The 24,528-nt window shown below is 36.1% G+C and overlaps 1 protein-coding gene across 1 annotated transcript; it reads left to right on the forward strand.

Annotated features, from left to right (window-relative positions):
* The first annotated feature begins 3,994 nt into the window (after positions 1-3,994).
* On the forward strand, positions 3,995-22,674 carry LOC148699379 (DNA polymerase delta catalytic subunit-like). The gene is made up of 30 exons (XM_088699780.1): positions 3,995-4,349; positions 4,453-4,563; positions 4,829-4,935; positions 5,038-5,197; positions 7,060-7,252; positions 7,370-7,505; positions 7,640-7,777; positions 8,519-8,596; positions 9,063-9,154; positions 10,265-10,331; positions 10,441-10,512; positions 11,019-11,105; positions 12,702-12,821; positions 12,905-13,003; positions 14,212-14,319; positions 14,534-14,629; positions 14,794-14,859; positions 14,981-15,037; positions 15,150-15,237; positions 15,312-15,391; positions 16,585-16,698; positions 17,349-17,463; positions 17,546-17,718; positions 18,324-18,395; positions 20,375-20,449; positions 20,536-20,625; positions 20,755-20,915; positions 21,718-21,791; positions 21,888-21,975; positions 22,153-22,674. The coding sequence occupies exons 1-30, from the start codon at positions 4,094-4,096 to the stop codon at positions 22,238-22,240; spliced, it is 3,261 nt and encodes a 1,086-aa protein (XP_088555906.1). The 5' UTR covers positions 3,995-4,093; the 3' UTR covers positions 22,241-22,674.
* Positions 22,675-24,528: the final 1,854 nt, after the last annotated feature.

Genomic DNA, 24,528 nt, shown 5'->3' on the forward strand with positions numbered 1-24,528 from the left:
CTCAATCCCCCTTTACTTTATTGTCTAATTTAGTTAGAAAGTGTCTTAGTTTGTGTTTATAAGAGTTTTGATTCAATTTGTTACACAAATTCGTCCAAATTCACCAAAGTGCTCAAAACTGCCCAGAAAGTGATTTTAAGGCAGTTTTGAGTGTTTTGGGTGATGTTTGAGTCTTTTGGTTTGTTTTAGTGTTTTAAAGTTTAGTTTTGCATTATTTGAGTCTAGTATAGTGTTTTATATTGTGTTTTTACGTTTGAATCAAACCATAATCTTAAATTCGTCCAACATTGGGTTTAAGGTCAGAAACTGCCTAGTTAGTGTTTTTAGGCAGTTTTGAGTCTTTTGAACTTATTTTGAGTCCTTTGAGTCTTTGTGAACGTTTTTAATTTTGTTTTTACGTTTTTGAGTCAAATCCAAGTGATTAACAATCCCTCCTAATCCCCGGTCCAGAACGATCCTTACTTATACTTATACTACAATTGACAAAAAGAGGGTTTAATTTGTGTGCGTATAAATCTCGCATCAGATTGCAAATCTCTTGGAAACTGACTCAAAAACGTAAAATAAAGTTTAAAACACTAAACTATACTCAAAGAATGCGAAACTAAACGCTTAAAACACTAAAACAAACCAAAAGACTCAAACATCACCCAAAACACTCAAAACTACCTTAAAAACACTTTCTGGGCAGTTTTGAGCACTTTGGTGAATCTGGACGAATTTGTTTAACAAATTGAATCAAAACACTTATAAACACAAACTAAGACACTTTCTAACTAAATTGGACATTAAAGTAAAGGGGGATTTAGGTTTTGACGAAATTAAACTAAATGAACAGATTGTAAGTAAAGGCAGAATGTAAATATGAATGCGATGAAAATATGGATGGAATGCTAGCTAGAAGGTTCTTCTCCACACATGTTACACTTGCATACAAGATTGATTTTCAGTTGGTCTTTCGATAAATTATGAAACTCAATACCCCCGGTTAATTAGGTCCGCTTAAATTAACCGTCGAGTTCTCCTTAAGTTAATGAATTGGATGGGTTTGCGCAACGCAATTCACAACATTCTCCAAAAGTCCTTTACGTGAAAAGCACAATAAAGATACAATCAAAGATCATTAAGCATCATGAAAACTATAAGTGTTGACGAGGCCTTCGTTACTATGAACAGCATGAAACTAGTGCCAAGAATTCATTTAACGCGATTGTTTATAAGCAACCTTCACTACTAGTGAATATAAGTTCATAACTATTAGGTGAAACTCACTTATATTCTAGCGTCATATTCATGCATGAAAATTAAGCGTGCACTCCCAATAAACATACGTAAATAAGTTATCAATCAAACAGTTAAACAAATTGAATCCACAACTTATGAAATTCCAACCAAATGTAATCAATTCATATTGCAAGCATAAACATGGTTTCGAATCACCCCCTAGCTAAAGGGGGTTTAGTTCCTCATACGTACAATACAAAGAGAATTGAAATTAAACATTGAAATCAAAGAAACACCTAAACATTCCAACAATTCAAACTTGAATTGTATGAACGTTTAGGCCCTCTTCTCTTCCTCTTTGTTACGCACAAGGTCTAAGGATAGTGTTTTGGAGGGCTTTAGGTGTATGGAGGAATGGATGTGTGATGGTATGATAGTGTAATGGTGAAGGAAGGCACGGCACAAAGTGATTGTTTTTGTGCCGTGTGTTGTGTGATTGAATGGATGGAATGGTGGAGTGAATGGATGAATTTCTGTGGTCTATTTGTGTATGAATGAATCCTCCCCTTGTGGCTGCAATGGATGTTTATTTATAGGTGAAAAAGAGGGAATATGACAGCTAGGAGGTTGGTGGAAAACTGGAAATGCAAAGGGGAATGCATGTGGCTGCAAGGTGTGAATCATTATGGGTGCATGTGGCTGAAATACTTAAAGAGTGATGGGATGCACGGCACAAAAGGGAGATGGCTGATTGAGTGTGCATGTGGCTGATTTATGAAGGGAATGCATGTGCAAAACAGCTAGAAAAAGTTGTGGAAAGCTGGAAATGCAAGGGAGGCCATGGCAAGGTTGTGTTTGGTTGCATGTGGCTGATTTAAAGAATGGGAAAGTGGCTGTTTTGATGGAGGAACAAGTGCATGTGGCTGAATTGTGGTGCAATGATGGAGGAACAAGTGCATGTGGCTGAAATGTGGTGCAATGATGAAATGGGAAATGCTGGAAATGCATGGAGATGCACGGCAAAGGATGGGAAAAAGGGATGATGAATGTGCATGTGGCTAGGTTGTGTAGTTGTGATGCATGTGGCTGAAATTGGTTTGATGAATGATGTGTTTAAATGGTTAAAAATGGGAAACAAGGCCCTTCCTTGCACGGCAAGGAAGGCAAACACAAAAGGGATACACGGCAAGGACTTTGATGATGCAAGAGACTTTGTTTTGTGACTTAGAATAGAAAGGAGTCTTCAATGTTGCTCAAACATGAGGTCTTTTAGGATTTAACTTTCCTACTTCAAGTCTTTAATTTCGTCCATCCTCTTGGCTCCAAGCATATGCAATCCATTTAATGCCCCAAACTACTCCAAAATGCACCAAAATGCACCAAAATGCACTTTCTTGCTCCTTTAGCCCTTTGTACCTACAAACACACGAAAATAGCTTAAAGTACTAAAATTACTAAGTACTAGCAACATAAATGCAAGAAAACAAGCAAACTAAGGCGCATAAATATGCTCCTATCAGCTATGTTATGGTCCAGTTCTAGGCAAGCCTAGCCATATGTTATCTTTGTTGATCGCAGGCCGAGGCAGATGGCAAGCCTAGCAAGCAAAGCTTGTTGTAGGCGGGCCGAATCGTATACAGGCAAAGCCCAACAAGCAAAGGTTGGTGGCTTGATGGGCCTAGACAAGGACAGAGCCCAGCAAAGGCTTGCTGGCCTGCTGGAGTGGACTCAAGGCTTCGAGAGGTCCATGGCGTCAAAACGATGTTGTCCTAATTGTGGCATGGCTCGGCGGTGCAGCGTGGAGCCACAGCTCAACAGCAAAAAATCCTAGAACTTTTTTTTTCGAATTTTATGGTTAAAAACCCTAATTGCTTCTAACTCAATTTCGATGCTTTACTCACAAATTCCACATAGCATAGTTGTGTATTGCATGAACAAATATATATATATATATATATATTGACAAAATATATGAACACATATGCAATATATATAATTGAAAGGAAAATATAAATATAAGGGTTCATGCATCATGGAGAATGTTTTCATGGTTTAAGGTCGTTTCAAATATCTTAATTTATTTTAAAATAACTTGTTTGGCAGAAAATAATTGAAAGCCCTTGATGTTGTAGAAGAAAGCCTCCTCCACGATCCTTCAGTTCCTTAGCTTTTGGCAAGATCGTGTCGATAACGTGTTGTAGGCCTAATTTACTGAAATGTATTTAGGACTAGAGAGGGAGAGGGCTGGCGGCAAGTGACAGAAGAGAGAGAAGTAATTATGAGGTATGTATTATCTCACCCCATTATGCCTTTATTTATAGTAGTGGGGAATGTTAAATACTTACCCTAATAGGATTACAACTTTAATAGGATATTAACTACTAAAGGGAATATTCAAAGATAAGCCTAGATACACTAAGATTTACACAATCACATTCTTAATCTAATAGGACTGCAACAATTCCATCATTTTAAATTCTCTAAAATATTCGATGCTATTAAAATAAAAAGGAAATAGTCATTTAGTATTACGGTCTAGTGATATTCCTTTTCACTTGTAAGTGAGAGGTTTTAGATTAAATTCTCGTCAAATGTGAATTTGAACCACTTTATTATTAGTTCATTATGAGATTAAGTTTAGAGATAATATGGTTTGTTTAAAAAAAAAAAAAAAAAAAAAAAAAAAAAAAAAATTCCGTGTGCGGGGAAAATAAAGGGGTCACGCTAATTGGCGGGAAAATAAAGGGTTCACGCTAATTGGCGGGAAAATAAATACACCTGTGTAGTGTGGGTGAGGTCACACCGTCTCACGTCGCAGACACATGTACTCTGAAAACCCTCAGAGAACCCAACAGCAAGAGCAAAGACGATGAACAAAGGCATAAGCAGAAAACGGCCAGCGGCGCCACAACCGGCGGCGAACCCATCCAAGCAGCAGGCCACGTCCCCAGAAGACGAATTCGTGGACGAGGACGAGGACGTCTTCCTCGACGAAACCCTTTTCGAGACTGAAGACGACCTTGTTCTCCGCGACATCGAGCAGCGCCAGTCCCTCGCTTCCCGCCTCACCAAGTGGGCCCGCCCGCCTCCCTCCCATGCCTACACTTCCGCTTCCCGAAGCGTCGGTCTGTCAGCCTTTTCCAATTTTGCTCGATTCTCTATTTTTATTTTTAATTTATTTTTTAAAAAATTTTAAAATCTCGTTCTTTCCTTTGTTGTGGGTTGTAGCTTTTCAGCAATTGGAGATTGATTATGTAATTGGAGAGAGCCATAGAGAATTGCTGCCTAATTGGTCCGGCTCTGCTGCCATTATCCGAATTTTTGGGGTTACAAAGGAAGGTTAGCTTGTGCTCCTAATTTCTTTTAGGGTTGTTATTCTGCTGTGAAAATGTTTGGTTGGTGACTGAGAAACCTGAATAAAACTGTAATTTTGTATAACCAAACCATAAGCTTTGTTTCGTCAAGCATGTTGGTTATTTGTTCGCAAAAATGCAACTTTTACCAAGTATTCTGTGTTGCTCCACGGGAATCAAATATGCTACTAAACTAAACTAAACTAAGATGATGCCTTTTCTGAGTCTGATAAGTTGTCTCATCATCTTAGGACATAGTGTTTGCTGCCATGTTCATGGATTTGAGCCATATTTCTATATTAACTGTTTCCCCGGAATGGGCCCTGACGATATTTCCAGGTTTCATCAAATTCTTGAGGTATTGTTTTGACTTTATTTCTTGAGCAGCTCAGATGTCTTTGTTTTTGTTAAGTTGCATTACTTTAATTGGTTATGTCTTTTGCGTTTGGTAATTCAACAGGGGAGGATGGGAGAGGTCAACAGGAACAGCAAGGTACCAAAATTCATTCGCCGTATTGAAATGGTGCAGAAGAGGAGTATCATGTATTACCAGCAGCAGGATTCTGAACCCTTTCTCAAAATCGTTGTTGCTTTGCCAACAATGGTGGCCAGCTGCCGGGGTAAAATTGCAGTTTCATTAACATTCAATAACATGCAGGATGTGATTACTTTCTTGAATTAAACACTGATAGGATTTTTTACCTGCGCAAATAGGGTTAAAATCATTGAAAATACTTGCAAGAATACAAGGTAATTGTAGTATAATTGCTCATGCAAGGTCGATGTCCCCAAAGATTGTTTGACTAATTCGTAATTAAATCAACTCTTAATTAACTATTAAAACAGATTTTTATCAAAGATTTGAGATTTTTGAGTTTGAAAATATTGAATTAACAATTAAAGAAACCGAGAAGTTAGAAAACAAAGGCAGCAAACAGAAAAACGTTTTTTTATTAAAATCAATTTAGGGAAAGACTAGGGTTTAGCCGTCACCGTCACAATCCTATGCAATTCTATCAATTACTTATGAATTTCCACATCCATGCTTTGAAGGTTGGGTTTTCCTAATGCATATTTTCTTTGTGATATTCAAGCGAAAACGTATATCTAACATGCAATCCGTCTGTGATGTTCAGATCAAATATAAACATGCAAGACTCATTAAACTTTGTGAAAACCCTTTGAAAAACCATGCAACCCTTAAGAGCATGATGTTCGCCTTAAGTGAACTTACAATTACTAATCACAAGAAGCCCTCCTCAATTTCAGGGTGATGTTCCAACAGAAATTGCATCAAATAACTTGTCTAAATACCCTAATGGTGATCAATCATTAAAATATATAGGTAGTTTTAATCGCGGTGATTAATAATTCAAAGCAAGCATGCATCCATTCATAAGCAAATTAATAAAATTATATATTCATGCTAAGGTTCATGGCCTAACCCTAGCAAAAGGAATTAGTTACGCATAGTCATAATTGAAATCATAGAAAATATTATTGAGAATAAAAGGAATGAAAACACCTTAAAATAGAAAATCTTCAAGAACCCTAGCAATCACTCTCTGTCTCCAAAATTTCATAAAAGAAAGCCTCCTAAAACTAAGAACGGCCAAGCAATATAATTGCTAAGCCCTTTGACAAATCCTAAGACATAGGTCTCTTATTCCAACTAGGAAACTAAATAATAATAAAATATCTTAGAAAATAAAACCCTAATTAAACTAGGAGAATCTGCCAAGTACTTGTCCAGCCACGTTTTAGCTTCAAATCTCCTCCAAATCCGGCCCATAATAGCTTACTTTAAGGATTAGAACGTTCTGAACACATCTCCAAAAGGTCACAAACCCATCTGAGGTCATCTTGGGCTCCAAAAACGCTAGTCGAGCCCAAAACGCCACTATTCCAGCACTGCGCATTGCTCCTTTATTTTATCACCAGAAAATAACCGCTTGGTGGAAAAATCTGAAATTTTGACACGATCAAGCCAAGTGACTGACGAACGTCCTCCAACTGGAATTACTCCAAAATTCGTCCATTTGATTATGTTTTGCTCCAGAAGAAGTTGAAAGTCCTGTATTGAAAATACAATTCAAAGTATCAAAATTCTTCCAAAATATTAACCAAAATATACTAAGAATAGGGTTAAATGTATATATAAAATCCGCTCATCAAACACCTACATGCAGGGAAATGCATTTTATGGGTGATTATCACATCATTTCTTTGATGATATTGTTCTCTCACTTCTTTCATGTCTTTCTTTCTGTATCATTGTGCTGATCTAATTTACTCTTTGTAAGGACTATATTTCTGACCCCACTTATTGGGAAAAAGGCTTTGTTGTTGTTGTTGTCGTAAGGACTATATTTGGAGAGCAGTTCTCATATTGTGTCTGCCACCTTGCGTATCAATATGTACTGCAATTTAGCTTATGCCTAATATTGGTTTGTTCCTCTTGTATGCTTTCCCAAACTGCCAGGCATTCTTGAAAAAGGCATACAAATTGATGGCCTTGGTATGAAGAAATTCATGACATATGACAGCAATGTTCTTTTTGCTCTTCGTTTCATGATTGATTGCAACATAGTTGGTGGAAATTGGATTGAGGTCCCTGCTGGAAAATATAAGACAACTAAGCCCTTGTCGTACTGCCAGTTAGAGTTCCATTGCCTGTATCCTTACAAATTCAAGACACTATCTGGGGTTTGGTGAACAATTGAACGAATGCCATTTACATTATGAGTTATTTCCTACTTGGTTTATCTTTCCTTGACAAACCATTTTCTTAGATATTCAGACTTGATCAGCCATACTCCAGAAGGGGAATTTTCGAAGATGGCTCCATTTCGCATATTGAGCTTTGATATTGAGTGTGCTGGCCGTAAAGGTCATTTTCCTGAGCCTACCCATGATCCTGTGATCCAGGTTCAGTTCTTTTCATTCTGAGTATCTGAAATAAAATGTTTAAGTGATTTTCATGTTGCATGGTAGATATTTTATTTTTAAAGAGCTGTTTCTGAAACGAATTGTTTTTTTTTTTTTTTCTCTTCATTTTATAGGTGGCCAACTTGGTTACTATGCAAGGAGAGAACCAACCATTTATTCGGAACGTCATGACTCTTAAGTCGTGTGCTCCAATAGTTGGTGTTGATGTGATGTCTTTCGATACAGAAAGGGAAGTCTTACTGGCTTGGAGGGTAATATAGTTGAACCTAAATAATCTTCTTTACTTAAAATAGAAAGGGGAAAGAAACCTTGTAATTTTGATGTAACACTATTGTTAATTGACTAAAAATGTATTTTTCTTTTGAGCTAACTACATTTCACACCCTTTAAGTTTGATAAGCTAAGAAAACAATCTGTATGTACTCAAGACAAAGTCCTGTATCCAATCATCTGATATCATGTTACTTGCATACCATGTGATTCTTTTCATTTTTTTCTGTAGATGTCGTCATTACCTTCATGTCTTTGACTCAGTTGTATCTGTGTCCACATATTTTTTGTCTAACTTGTTCTTTAGTGCTTATGATTTATTCATCTATAGTCTTTCGTAATGATAGATTTATGATTTTTTTTAATATGTTGTGCCTAATATGTAGGGACATTATTAATAAAAAGAAATTTTACCATAGGGAAAGAACCCTCTTTAAAAATGTAGATTACTAGATGCATCTATACCTAAAATGAAGACTAGTTAGAGTAAAAGCAAAGAACGAAGTGCACCTCCAAGGGAGATGTCAAATGGAATTTTTTATTCTATTAGTGGGTGTTTTAACTATTTTCTATGCATGAAGTTTTAGATGCTAACCTAATTACTAGGCTACTGCCATTCACATGTTGTGCACAAAAAGGTGTGTCAATCTCATATAATGCAAATCTAATTGTCATCCTTCTTTTATGCCTTGCTATGTTGAATAATAAAACTCTGCTTGTAGGATTTACTCCGCGAGGTGGATCCAGATGTCATAATTGGATATAACATCTGTAAATTTGATTTGCCATATCTCATTGAGGTAACTGAAGCATTTCATTTTTGTTTTCCATTTGATTTAACAGTATATATTCTCTAGTTTGTTGTACCAATGTGTGTCTAGTTCTGTTAATTATGTATCAATTTATGCCCATTTTGTGGAAATGGGATATCAATTCGGACTTGTTTCAGTTTTGTCAAATTCATCTACCCTGTTTTTATTTATTTATGTTTATAATGTCTGTTGACACAAACATGATAAGAATAATTTTGTGCCAAAAATCCAAACATAACACAATAGCTCGTGCCAATTTCATAGTTGTGTGATGATTTGATTATGTCCTCAAAATTTCACCCCTGAAAGAAGAGCGGGTTAGAATGCTAACTTCTCTGCAACATCATAATTTTTGCATAAGGGGTTGCACCTCCATGGTGCTTTGACAGATCATTATTCATTGACAAGAAAAAAAAGTTTCAATAATTTGTTGTCTTTGTTTTCTGGTTTTCAGAGAGCTGAGACCTTAGGAATTGCTGAATTTCCGATACTTGGCCGCATAAAAAACAGCAGGGTTCGGGTCAAAGACACTACTTTTTCTTCAAGGTAATAAATTATAAATTGTGACGAGACTTTATATTGTATCCTTTTTCTATTGTCGGTATTCCAGTGTGGACCTTTTTGATTGATGTTTTTGCGTTGTTTCTCTTTTGTATAATTGAGGTAATTTTAACAACTTATATGAGGGTTGAATTTACAGTCGACCCACAGAGTGACTTAGGCTGTGAATATTAGCTTAGTTAACTGAAACACTTCTGCAACTTTGCCACATTTATTTTTACTACTATGTAATTTATTCCACTGTTTTGATTTATTTTTGTTGTTGAAATGAAACAAATTTTATTGCAATAAACAATTAAATTGCACCAGAAGCTGACAATATGGCCACAACTTGATAAGAAAAACAATAAGAAAAATGACAGAAGCCGAAAGTGTTCTCAAACACAAAGACATAAGCACAGAACACACAACCTAGTGCATAAATAGCTTTCCAATCTAACCGAATGCTTGAATACGATAAATCCCTGAATTCTGTCTTTCACGTTGTTTTGTCTTGAATGCAATTTTAGTTGATTTGTGTTGGTAGCTGATGGTTTTGGTTTTGTTTTTTCCTTTTGGCGACATCTCATCATCGGTATTGTATCCCTGCTCTTTATTGATAAATTCTTATTTTTAATCACAAGAGACAAGAAGTTTTTGCACATTACAAGTCAATTATCAATATTATATTTGTGCTGGTGGCAGTGGAACATTGTGTTCATCCTATGATATGTTATACAATGTAACGGCTTAGAATTTCTCAATGTTTCACAAAAAGTTCCCATGTTTTTTTAATTATTCTGTTATATTTTTTTATTCACTTTTTTTTACTGTACCTCTTGCTATTACACGCAGTGGGATTAAATTCTTCTCTTCTCTCTGGGATTCTTTGTTTAAACAGTTTAATGATGTTCCCTTGAGTTTAATTGTTTTCTTTTTGTATATTTGTTCTGGTCTAAGGGTGGGTGATTCTTTTGGCCTTTGGTTGGTCTATTGGTTCTCTCTATTGTCCTTGTTCCTGTTTCATGGACTTCATGGTTCATCTTGCTTTGTACATCTTTATGCTTTTAAGTAAAATTCTTCTTTCTTATAAAAGGTATAATATTGGTAATACAGGCAGCATGGAACCAGGGAAAGTAAAGAAGTAACAGTTGAAGGGAGGGTTCAATTTGATTTACTCCAGGTATCATCTGTCTTCAGGCGCAATTACCCTGTTAGTGGTCGTTGAGATTTGTTCTTCAGCTAAAGATTCAATAAAATGTTCATGTAGATTTCTGTTGTCTTTCTTGTAGGCTATGCAACGAGATTACAAATTAAGTTCTTATTCATTGAATTCTGTCTCAGCGCACTTTCTTTCTGAGCAGGTGAGGTTTTGATGTATTTCTTGTACATATATTCAATTACCCTTTTTCACAGCTTTTATTAAAAATCGCGATTTAGCCCAGAAATAATTTTTTAGTGTGGTTGCCTATTAATATAATAATACATGTTTTTATTTAGCAATGTCGAAAAAGAGGGTACTTGCTGCTTTTTACTTTCTTTATGCTTATTTTTTTTTCCTGAATTTCCAAAACATGGTTCGATTGCACTCAAATACCATTTTTCTTGATCGGACACTAAATGACCCTTATTATGTCCCCAATAAATTGTTTTCTTCATTATTTTAATAGGAATTGTTATTGGCACTCTGAAAATCTAATTATGCAATCCAAACTCTCTGTATTTTTATTTAGATAGAAAAATACACTTACTAAGAGAGCGCAATGAGATTTTTGGAATGCTAATAAAAATTTCCATTTTAATATACATTGGAATCTGTAAAAGATTTGAGAAAATTATTAAGAGAGCGCAACTTTTGAATCATGTGCAGAAAGAGGATGTCCACCATTCAATTATATCTGATCTTCAGAACGGGAATGCGGAAACTAGGAGGCGACTTGCTGTGTATTGTCTGAAAGTATGTATTTAATTATTTTGATTCTTCCAACTTAACTGTCTTATATAATCTTCAGGAGTAGTTCTTTTACAATATAAGAAGGTTGCAGAAAAGTTACATCTACCTGTTATTTGTTACTGTGATGAAATTTGTAATGAAAGTAATCCCTGAGATTGTTTAGTATTTTACTTTCTTGGGTACAGAGTTTAGTTTGTGGTAATAGAAAAATACTGATGTAATTGCATGTCTTATATTTATATGAGAATATTTATGGGGCATTGGCAAAGGTGTTAATGGACACTAATATCTAACACTCTGTTTCAAGCTGGAGCAAATACGTCCAAGTCCAGCTTGCTTAAAGAAGCATGGGAAGGACAATTGAAAGGATTTTGAAACATATCAGCTTGCCTACAGAAGTGTGATTTGATTTTTTTCTCTAGTGTTGAGTAGTATCCTAAGCAAACATAATGGTAGAGCTGTTAACACAATATATGCAGAAGAGTCATTACAAATCCCAGAGCCATGGCATGAGATGCAGCCTCTGTTGCTTTTTTGTCAGAGAAGCATAAACTATCAGGGATGGGGAAGCAAGCTCAGACTTTATAGGCATGTATAGTTTTGGAAGTGTTATGGGTAATCTGGATGGAAAGAAATAGGATGATTTTTGAAGATTTGGTAGGTAACAGCAGAGGTGTATGGAAGAAAGTTTGTTTCTGGATTGAAAGCTGCTATTAGTTATATCTTAGTTTTCTTTTAGGGGGCTTTTATTTTTCTTTCACTGTTTGTTCTTGAGTTTTTGTGGACTTCTTGTCCACTTCTGTATTTTTTGAGGCAGCCTCAATAATTAGATAGATACTAAGTCAGTTTGCTCATAAAGCTTTCTAGGGGGCCATGCTTTCTCAACAGTAAGATGCTTGTTAGGTTCTCTTCCTACACAATTAGTTTAGATAATCATTATCGTAAGTTTAGTGATTGGGATTGAATCTCAGACGGAGAAGTTATTCATAGGAGGAGATTTAAATGGACATATGGGCAAGGAGACGGGCGATTACGGAAGTTTTCATGGCCATGGTTTTGGGGAGAGAAACGAGGATGGGGAATCCATTTTGGATTTTGCAATGGCATATGATATCTTTTTAGCCAACACCTTTAAGAAGCGAGAAGAGCATATGATCACCTACAAGAGTGGGTCATCAAAAACACAAATAGATTTCCTTTTAATGAGGAAGGGGGATCGTATAACTTGTAAGAATTGCAAAGTTATACCGGGAGAAAGCCTGGCTAACCAACTTTGCTTGCTGGTCATGGATGTACATATCAAAAGAGATAGGAGAAAGAACAAGACCTTGAAGTGTCCAAGGACTACATGGTGGAATCTAAAAGGAGAAAAACATTTCAATTTCAAAGAGAGTACTCACCCAATGTGAATCTGTATTCCATTCTTGGTATCCTGATCATAGTTCTTATGGATTTGTTGTACATTCTATCATACTGTATCTGTATTCCATTCCATATATGCGTAATATTGACAAGAATATTAACAGTTAAACGTCAAATAAAAGACAATCATCTGCAAGTTAAGTGGCACAAGTAATCAACTTTGATGTTTCATTGCAGGATGCTTACCTCCCACAAAGGCTTTTGGACAAACTGATGTATATTTACAATTATGTAGAGATGGCTAGAGTGACAGGTGTTCCAATGTCATTTCTTCTTTCCAGAGGACAGAGCATCAAAGTTAGTTTTGCAAATGAATACCTGTGAAAAGCACAATAATTCAGCTGTGAAGAGATTTAATGCATCAACAAAACCTTTTTCAGGTACTTTCGCAGCTTCTTAGGAAGGCAAAGCAAAAGAACCTGCTTATTCCTTATGTTAAAAAGGCTGGATCGGAGCAAGGAACGTATGAAGGTGCCACTGTAAGTTCATGAATGCTCAACATGTCATTATCATGCTTGCTGTTTTAAATAACTGCATTTCTCTTGACAAAGTGGGTCGGGGGGTGGGGAAGGTGTTTGACGTTTATGATCAGATCTTATACTCTCTTTCTGGATTTCTTGTTGTCAAATTGTTTGTAAACATTTTGCCTGGTTGTATAAATACAACATTGTCTTTGGTGGGCAGGTGTTTCAGCCTATTAAGTGTAGTTTTGTTTGCATGCATGTATGGTGGCTGCCCAAAACTTTAGAGTTAGATCCTAAATCTAACCTCCATTAAGATGTTATATACCCTAACTAAGCAACACTGTCCGAAAAATGGATCAAAACTAACAAACATATCATGAAAACTTGCAGCTAGTTGATAGAGCTAAATCATAAAATTAATTCCTGGCAGGTCGCCTGTCCCTGATGTAGGACAGTGAGAAGAGTTGGGTGAAAATCACAGAACTCTGATTTTAAGGGATTACAAAGTAGTCCCTTTTACAGGCCAATGGGTAAATTAATCTGGAAAGATCCACAATAATGTACTTGGAAATTCAGAATTCGTACATTTTGACATACACAGAAACTCAAAGACAATGAACCCGCGCATGCATGTGTAAATTGCTGTTGTTATATAAGAAACTAGAAAGACATTCACTTGTTAATACTTTTGAACAAGGCTCCTGCATCAATCCCCCTTTTCCGTGTCGATCTGCTCCTCGTCTAGGCTTTATAAAACTCTGGATGTCCTGCACTGAGAAAATTTTGTATATATATATTTAAATACATGGAAAGTGAGTTGTAGTTCATTTTCCATTTTTAGTTTTTAGAGTTGAGCACAGATGCCTAGGGTGAATATTGTAACACTTATACTCTTAATACAACAAGCATTGTTATTAGCATTATTTTATATTTAACAGTAATTGTTAACAATACAACATATTAGTCCTTTGCCAACCTACGGTTCCCTCCCACTGTTTGAACCTAGAGCCATTTTCTTGATTGGTTATAAAGTGGAGGATATTCAGGAGAATGAATGTGTTGTAACAGACTCACAGAGTACATAACTTGTGCTTTCTAACCTGGAACTTACTATATCGGGTTTCTCTCTTTGTGCATTTGATGTTTTCGTTTTGTTCCTTATACCGGCTTTAAATGACATGAGACATCATATGGGCTTTGATATTAATAGTTTACAAATCCAGGTTTTGGAAGCAAAGGCAGGATTCTATGAAAAGCCAATTGCCACTTTGGATTTTGCATCTTTATATCCATCAATCATGATGGCCTATAATCTATGCTATTGCACTTTGGTAAGTCTCCTGACATTTTTTCTTTCATCTGCCTTTTCTGTAACTTTGGAATTGATTTTTTAGTCTAACATCAAATATGCAATTTCACTTGGTAATTCTCCTGACGTTTTCTCGGTAATATGTCCTTTCTATATTTTGATTTCTTTTTCTAACATCAAAGAAGCTCATGTTGAGAAACATTTGGCCAAAATGGTATCCCTTTTCTTCTGTGAAGGTGACACCTGAAGATGTTCGCAAACTCAATATTCCTCCAGAATGTGTCAACAAAACTCCATCTGGAGAAACATTTGTTAAATCCAATTTGCAGAAGGTCATATTTATTTTATATTCCTCAATGTTGTTTTTTCTGTTTTTTTTAATCAAGAACCATCCGTAGTTTTGAAATTTTTTTATTTAATTATCTGTATGACAAATAATTACTTCATCTCATCAAGTAAATCAATTATATTAATAAGATTGCAATATGCTTTCCAGGGAATACTTCCTGAAATTCTTGAAGAATTATTGGCTGCTCGGAAGAGAGCAAAAGCGGATTTGAAGGTAACTTTTACTATGTGTACAATGGCTTTTCCCCACTGTTTTGGAAAGAAAAATGCGGACAGGTGCATGCAATTTTATGAACTACCAATTTTTTTGGGCTGATATCATTTTTTTGTTCTAGGAAGCAAAAGATCCACTTGAGAAGGCAGTGCTTGATGGTCGACAATTGGCCTTAAAGGTATATTCTGAACTGTTACATTCACCATTGTCTTTATCGAATAGTTTTGCAACTAATCGTATGCATGTATTTACGTATAAGTATACATATATTCATTTGTCCCTATATCCAGATAAGTGCCAATTCCGTATATGGGTTTACTGGAGCTACTGTTGGCCAGTTACCATGTTTAGAGATATCATCAAGTGTCACCAGCTATGGTACGTTTCAAACAGAATTGTTATGATGTACTGAACTTGTTGAGATGTGCCTAATGTTATGTGGTTTTGTAAAGGTCGACAGATGATTGAGCACACAAAGAACCTTGTAAAAGACAAATTTACCACACTTAAAGGCTATGAGCACAATGCTGAGGTATGCCAGCTCAGATTTTCTCAGTAATGGGTTCATAATTGTTGGAAGCCCATGTTAATTTACTATAGTATTGTTCTTCCTTGGTCTTCTTTACGGCTTCTCCTATAAGGGTCTTCTTCCCATAGTGTAAAATATAAACTATGTGGTAGGACTCTTATTTAGCCAATCAATTAGAGCTATATGTTAACATTAACTCTTTTTCCTTTTTGATATCATATGCACTAGGACTCTCATAGTGTAGGCCCATTCATGACAACCCATATGGAGGCTCTTTCCTTCTTCGTTTTCGCTTCTACTTTGGGTCTGCAAGCCCTATTTAGGGTGGTTTTCTTGCTAGATTCATGACAACCCATATTAAGCTAACGAGGTCTTATATGCGTGACCTTTTGTAGATAGGATAGTCACCAAAATTTATAGTATTTCGAGGCTTTAGACTAAGACTGATAATAGTATTGCGTGACCTTTTAATTATTTTTTTGTTATTATTTATTTTTTTTTAGGAGAAGCACTTTTCTTGTTATTTGTCTTGGCATGTCCGGTAGATTTCCAATAACTGGAATGCCATGATCTGCGTTTCCAGCGGAAAACGTGGCTGTGCTTCTGTTCCTTTTATAGTTCTTTATTCTGTATCAAATTATTTAAACTTGAAATTAGTTCTGATAAATCATTTGTTATGAAATCAAGTCAAATGATCTCATAAAAGAATAAAAAAAAAAGAAAAGTCAAATGTTCATCTTTTTGGGGTTTAGGCTTTAAAATTTTATTTTATTGGAAAGTAGCTGGAGGATATATTATTTTTTAGTTAATTAACTAACCTTGGCTTGGCCACTGTTTCTATTTTTGGTCTTTTTGGTGTTTAATGGTCAGTCTTTATTGAAGTTCTATGCTCCCTTATCATATTATAATCTTCATCACATATCAAGTAACTGCTCAAAAATTGGAAATTAATTTTAACAGTATGAGCATATGATGTCAAGAAAAAAAAAGAGTGAATACACATGGATATTTGAAAAAATAAATCTCATTTTATTGAGATGATTATATACGCTTCACATTTCTAGTGCTACATGTATACTATGTATGCATTCATAAATTTATCCAATTGCTGTTTCTTCTCATGCATGATGTCAATGATTTTTCCTTTTTATTCTGCCTTTATCCTATAATAATTTGACACTAAAGTATTACTTTAGGTTATATACGGGGACACAGACTCAGTTATGGTGCAATTTGGGGTTCCCACCGTTGAAGTAGCAATGGACTTGGGGAGAGAAGCTGCCGAACACATCAGTGGAACTTTCATAAAAGTAGGAGTTGATGCCACTTTATTTCTTGTTTAATTGGTTTCTTGAACTCATGTCTTTTTTTGCTCTTTAGTATAGTGCTAAACTAGAGATTCTGATAAATCTTTCACACACATGCATGCACAGAAAGTTCTTGACAACATCTTAATAAATACTTTCAAGCTGGAATGAAGGTGACTAGAGAAAATCGAAGTTGATTAATATGGAATTTATGTAGACTATATAAACTTTACATGCTAATCTTTTGGTGAAATGATTTCAGTGATTAGCATATGTAAGAGGGTATTGATGTGCCCTAAACTAATTTTTTTCACACAAGTGTTACTGGACATAATGGGAATGACAAAGCTGAAACCTTATTAAGTAGACTACTTGTCAATTGCATTTATTTGTGGGGAAAAGGAGGGGCAAAATGGGTGGGGGGAGGTTAATGCCCTTTTTCATAAAGCTGTAAAGCCCTACAGATTTTGTTGGTTCTTTCATTATCTTATGTGTAGGGTAATTTTTATAATGGTTATTTAGCTATGAGACTTTACCATGAACGTGACATGATAGTAATTCGTCCTTTGATGCTTATTTTTTTGTGTATTTTTTGTAGCTGATTTTTACCATTCTTTGATTTTAATTTGCTATTGGGTTTTTGTATCATGAAGCCTATCAAACTTGAATTTGAGAAGGTTTATCATCCATATCTTCTGATTAGCAAGAAGAGATATGCTGGTTTATTGTGGACAAATCCTGGCAAGTTCGACAAAATGGATACTAAAGGTTAATCAGAATTTCTCAACCCCTTTATCATCTTCCAGTGTTTTGTTGAATATGTCGCTTATTTCGCATCCATCGATGACAGGAATCGAAACCGTAAGAAGAGACAATTGCTTATTGGTCAAAAACCTGGTAAATGAATGCCTGCACAAAATACTGATTGATAGAGATATTCCTGGGGCAGTCCAGTATGTCAAGAATACCATCTCAGATCTTCTCATGAATCGCATGGATTTGTCTCTTTTGGTTATCACCAAGGTTGGAATATTTTCTTGCTAGAATAGTGCTGTAGCTGTCATTGCTTTGTGCCTTGGTTCTTGCCCAACTCTGCCAGTGTCAATGGGCCGCTGCACGTTGGCCTGACCCATTTACAGTGGGGCAATTCGTGCTCTGTGTCTAGCCTATGCTGACACCAATTTTATAATCCTGTCGTATTTATGCCATGACAAATAGCCAAAACCAGGTGTGGCAAGACCCACAACCTATTATTACTTGATGTTAGTCTTTTGGTTTGTTTGGTGTTTGAATTTATATTGGATTTTACTTTTGTTATGATTGAATATTCAAATTATGTAAGAAAAATGATTTTGCTTGTTGAAAATATTTGTTTTCAAAGGAAAACAATGTTGAGTGGACCGCTCCAAGTTCAAGCCCATCTTTTGTTTCGTTCTTTGCTTATTTTGTATTGGCGTTGTGGTACCTGATGAGCTAAGAAACTTCAGCTCAAGCCTCACCATTTACTTGTGTCATGCTTGTGCCAGTCCGGTGAATTTTATTCTCCTTTACAGTAAATTTACAATGAAAGTTTGTTTAGCACTTCCCTGATGAAAGTTGACCTGGTATGTTCAAACATAATTTTGCAGGGTCTTACAAAAACGGGGGATGATTATGGAGTAAAGGCAGCTCATGTTGAACTTGCTGAACGTATGCGCAAGGTATGCAGCATTGACGTAGTTTGCTTTAAATTTCTTGTAAAAGAAATGCTTCTAGAAAAAAAAAAAAAAAAAAAAAAAACTAAGGAAAATGCTTGTTGCCATTATTTGTTTGCATGCAGTTGGCATAAGTAGTACTTTTAACCTACCTTGTATGGTGGCAAATTCAAATGGGTCAGTTACTATGATCTCTGTTACTCAGAAAATAAGAGATTATTCGTATGTGCAATTATTTGTTGAAATTTTTGAATTGGGTCATAGTCATACTACTTTGAAACAATTTGTGTTTTTAGCAGTGTTAGTTGGTGCATTTCTTATCCGCTTTTTGTCGTTCTCTGTTATTGGTTTATATGGAGTTGTGGGTATGGCTACAAACGGATTTTGTATCAATCTCTATTTTCTTGCTCCAACTTGAAATCTGACTGAAATTCAATAGTTTTAGTGATGTTTCAAGTTGTAAATGCATTTTTAAGGTAGTTATTGAACTATACTATGAAAGAAATATATGAGAGAGAGTTTCCCCTTTCCAAAAGCAAGAACAAAATGAAAACTTATATGACAGATATGCCACGAGAATTACCCTAAGAAACCCATAGTTTAAATAATAATTATTTAAGGAATTAAGTTTTAGCCTACCTGCTTGATAAGTTTACCACGTACAATTTCTGTATGCGAATGAGCCTACTTCCTCTAGAGACATGCCTTCCTCCACTGGGCCACACGTTTCCTGACTTTTCTGCTTCAGGATTCCATAAGCTGAAAGAATACATATAATTAACCAAGATCTCAAATAATTAGAAGAGATGAGGGGCAAATGCGTCCTTGACTTTATTTTCTTTTTGCTATTTGTTTTCCGCATATATGCGTAGGAAGTTGCTAGATTTCTCATTTATTAAACAATCATCCCTAGTTACCAAATTCTTGTTTCCCTTTAGATATTTGTTTTGTGTTTCTCCTAGAGCAAATGTCGAGCTTATTACCCTTATTTGTCACTTACAGAGCTTATTAGCAGTGTTAAGGGGGAGGCAAAAGTCTAACCCTTGTATAAAAATGTAAACCTCTACTGTATGAATCTTCTCGTGTTTCTAATACAGGTTTAATCCTAGATTGAACACAATTTTCTGTTTATTATTATTTTTTAATGAACTCTAAAACACATACTAGACTAGGGGAACAAGGTGTCCATCACTGAGGTGATACTCATAGAAAACAAATCCATGCTACTTCTTTGATATTGTAAGAAATCGTCATTCAACTCTGAAAATCACCTTGGCGCTTGCAATCTTTATAAAATTAAAGTAAACAACGATACTTTTTCTTTTTTTCTTGATTAAGAAAATGAGAGATGCCTGAAGGCTAGAAAGAGAAACACAAAGATGCTTCAAACTTGACTCTTTCCTAAGTGTTCTTTTCATCCCCACAATAATTCTAATAAATTTTTCTATTTCTGGCGACCGAATTACCCAATAAACCGCCTGGACTGGAAAACTCCACAAAACTCTAGCCCTCTACTAGAGGAAATACTTATTACAAATTATGTTTGATGGGTAACCCAGTTAACCCCTGCAATCTCAACCAGCCACCACCACAGCCCCAAAGCACATGAAAAAGATTACACCTCCTTTTTTGCACAAAATTCCAGCAAGGAGGCAGACAAACAGGGTCTTCTTTCTACATAATAATGAATGTTTTCTCTTGAATGAGCTATGATCGATGTCAAAAATGAACCTTAGGAGGAACACTAGGATTCCTGATCACTTTAGCAGGCTGGAACACGTGAATGGATTGCTTATGACACAGAAATGTGAACATTCTTTAAGATAAAAACTTTATTCATTCCTGTTCAACTTTGTTTAAACTAGCTATAGTTAGTTGTTCAATATATTCCCTATCTGAATGTCCTAGTAAATTGCTCTCGTCTTTGGACTATCAAATAAGGTACCTCATCTCTTACCTATCCTTCTTCAATTTGGCATTCACAGCGAGATGCTGCCACTGCTCCAAATGTTGGGGATCGGGTGCCTTATGTCATTATTAAGGCTGCAAAAGGTGCCAAGGTAATCTTTGTGTAGAATTTTTCATATATTTTCACTGCAAATGCTTTAGGCTGGGGTATGAATATTAATGGATATATGACAATCAGGCTTACGAGAAGTCAGAGGATCCCATCTATGTGCTTGAGAATAACATTCCCATAGATCCTCAATACTATCTTGAAAATCAAATTAGCAAGGTAAAGTTTTTACTGCTATTATTTTCAGTTTGGCAAGCTAAAAGTGAGTTTAAAGTACTGCACTTTAAATACTGTATTATATAATATACTTTATTTTCTTACATGCTTCGGTACATTTTCATCTTACAGCCACTCTTAAGAATTTTTGAGCCCATCTTGAAGAATGCTAGCAAGGAACTTCTCCATGGAAGCCACACAAGATCTATTTCAATCTCCACCCCTGCAAACAGTGGAATAATGAGATTTGCAAAGAAACAACTCACATGCGTTGGCTGCAAAGCTCTACTTAGGTACAAGTATATACTGACTTTATTGTACTTTAAATGAGTGCTTTTCTTGGTAGGCCTGATTAGTATATAAACGGAACTGAACTGAACTGAACTTAAAAATGTTGTTTATCATAATACGGTTTGAATTTTAATCACAATTTCGATGAAAAACTTAGTTTGGACAGAAATTATGGTAGAAATTATCTTTGGTCACTAAGTTTCACCAAGTTAAACGTGCATGGCTAAAGCAGATTGTTTGTATGAGTTGCAAGACCAGGAAAGCTATGGCTTAAGTTCCAAAGTATTCTTCAAAATTTATAGAGGACCGCCAACTTGAGAAGTTTTGAGCATAGGTGGGAGGGACAATGGACAAGGTTTTAACCTAGTTTTATGGCTTTTATAAATCTCTTAACTTTGCTGGGATAGGGTTAGAATTTACCCACCTAAGCGTTGGACACAAAAAGGACCTCTACTAAGTACCAAAGCACACAGCAGGTTATCACGTTTGCAATTTTAGTGGTAGGTTTTGATCCATTTGTAGGCATAAAGTCTCAAACATCTTGTCAAAATCTTATGGGTCAACCTTTAGGGGACTTTGGATACTCCTACCCTATTTGTGAAAAATGTTAGGATGAGAGGTTAAGATTACCGTTTAAGGACGAAGTACACATCTTTGGCACATAACTTGAGAGGTCCATAATGTCTGAAACTTTTTATAGTATACAGAAGAACATAACTCTAAGAAATCAAAGACTCTTTCTAGCATCTTTGAGATTTTAGAAGGGTGAATTTGAAAAGCTTATTAATATTTTGTTATTCTTAGCAAGTCGGACCATACTCTTTGCTCACATTGTAAGGGAAGAGAAGCTGAACTCTATTGCAAAACAGTGGCTCATGGTATGAATCAATATCATAAGTGTATTTTATGCTAAATTTTTGTTTTGCATTCATTTATATTTGGACCAAAGTGCTCAACTTTGTGGAATGTTGCAGTGTCTGGGCTAGAGACACTATTTGGGCGGTTATGGACGCAGTGCCAAGAGTGCCAAGGCTCTCTGCATCAAGATGTGCTCTGCACAAGGTATTGTAGTTGACGAGTTTGAGTGATTTTTATACGTTAGTATATATTGTTATCTTGTCATGTGGGTATTTTGGGAACATATTCATGCATTTGGAGTTGGAATATGTACATTGCAAAACTCCAAATGCACGGATGCATGCTTGCTTTGTATGTGACTCTTAGTTTGTATTCTTCCAGTCGGGACTGCCCTATATTCTATAGGAGAAAGAAGGCACAGAAAGACATGGCTGAAGCTAAAGTGCAGTTAGACCGGTGGAGCTTTTGAAATTTACCCGACGTTTGGTTTTTATTTCTACATATTTATGCGGGAGCAGGGCAGATTTGTGCAATTGTAATGCTCAAGGAACTTTTGGATCAACCAACCAAAAATTGGAAATGGGCGTTATTGCTTTTGAACTGAGACGAAGTGAAGGGTCTCATGTTAAGAGGAACAAGAGGACTGCATTTGTTCGGCTTGAAAGACTTGAGAGACCATAAAACCCAAACCTGTTGCCCAACAAATTGCTGTCCATGTTGAAATGTAAATTCGTCACTGGTTTAATATATTCCTTAACAGCAAGGATTTGTTTTGAATTAAGTTGGACAAGTGTAGGGTCTTGATTAGATCAATGTTTGTAGGACTTATGTCCCTGATAGATGACAAGTGTCATGCTCATATTGCTGGCTATAATGAAAAAAGAATGTTTCCGTTGGAATGAATCTGTGCGTGCACTGTCATGTCTATTGCAGCAGTAACAAACTTACTCTCCTCTAAGAGCTTCATTTTCTACTTCTTTCTGCAATTCTTGTTTTCTTCTCAGTTTCATTTGTGATGGCAGATTTGGGAAGAAATATAAGCTCTGATTCGAACTTCAACATGGTATTTAGAGCTCAGGTTCAAATCTGAATCTGGGCGTCGTGAAAACTCAGAACGACGTCAAGGAAATTTAACGAAGATAACCTCTATCTCGTGGATTTAGTCTTATTATGGCTGGATTTGGAATGAGCAAGCTACGTGCTCCCATTTTCAATGGAAGCAACTATGATTTCTAGAGAATCAAGATGTGCACGATTTTTAAATCGCACCAAGTTCTGGGATGTGGTTGAACATGGCTACAAAAAACCAGTAAAGGAGGAAGGTGGTGCTCTTACTGCAGCTCAGAAGCTCGCACTGGAGGAGGGTGTCGCTAAAGATGCTAAGGTGTTGGGACTGATTCAAAATGCAGTTTCCGATGATATTTTTCCCAGAATCGCACTACAAGGATGCTTGGGAGATTTTGCAACAAGAATTTCGAGGAGATAAAAAGGTATGATCTGTAAAATTGCTAGCACTTAGAAGGGAATTGAATATACACGTATGCAAGATGATGGATCCTTGTCTGGGTATATAACAAAATTGCTTGAGCTAGTAAATCAAATGAAATCCTACGGAGAAGAAATCACTAATCAAAGAGTTGTACAAAAACTTTTGAATAGTTTGTCTTGAGAATATGATTCCATTGCAGAGGTGATAGAAGAAATAAGGGATACAGAGACATTAGGAGTTCAAGAGGTCATTGGCTCTTTGAAATCCCATGAACAACGATTGCAAAGGCATACTAAGAAACTTACAGAAAAGGATTGGAAACTCCAAGTTTAAGAAGAATTGGAAACCACAAAAGTGGAAGAAATGGGATGTGTAGTCTGGAAACAATTTCAAGAAGGAAAATCACAATGAAGGAACAAAGGGTCCTTGAAAGATATGTGATAAGCTCCACTATGGTCCTTGTTGGTTCAAAGGCAAGCCTAAGTGCCACAAATGTGACAGGTTTGGTCACTTAGCAAAAGATTGCAGAGGCAAGACACTTCTGACAACCAACTATGCAAATCATATGGAGGAAGAAGGAACAATGTTTTATACATGCCATGCTGTGTCAGTGTAAAGAACAATGATGTGTGGTATGTGGGTAGTGCTTGTAGCAATCACATGACCTCACATGAGTCCCTTCTTATTAATGTTGATACAAATGTCATTGCAAAGGTAAAAATGGGAACATGAGAATTGGTTCAGGCCATTGGTAAAGACACTTTAGTGATTGCCACTAAGTTTGGACCAAGGTACATTAAGGAAGTCATGCTTGTACCAGGTCTAGATGAAAATTTGCTTAGTGTTGGGCAAATGATTGAGCATGGATACTTCTTACTCTTTAGAGATTTCTTGGTAAATATATTTGATGACAGATCACTAGAGCACCTTGTTGCTAAAGTTCCAATTAGACTTGGCATTCGTGTTGTGTCGTTTTCGTGACATACACGATATCTTAACGGTTCATGTTGTGTAACACCTGTTAAAGCAAACGGGTAATATGACCCGACCCGAAATCGACCCGTTAATATTATCAGGTAATATGACCCGACTTGTTACCTGTTAAAGAAAATATACTTTATGTCACATCCTGGCTCGGGCCCCTACCACATCCCGAGCTCGACTCCACCGTAGCACGATATTGTCCTTTTTGGGCCCCTACCACACCCTCGCGATTTTGTTTTTGGGAACTCACACGAGCACTTGCCAGTGGGTCACCCATCCAGGGA

The sequence above is a fragment of the Pyrus communis genome, chromosome 1, assembly GCF_041283825.1.
Source record: "Pyrus communis isolate YQ-2024b chromosome 1, ASM4128382v1, whole genome shotgun sequence".
In the NCBI taxonomy this organism is placed as follows: Eukaryota; Viridiplantae; Streptophyta; class Magnoliopsida; order Rosales; family Rosaceae; genus Pyrus; species Pyrus communis.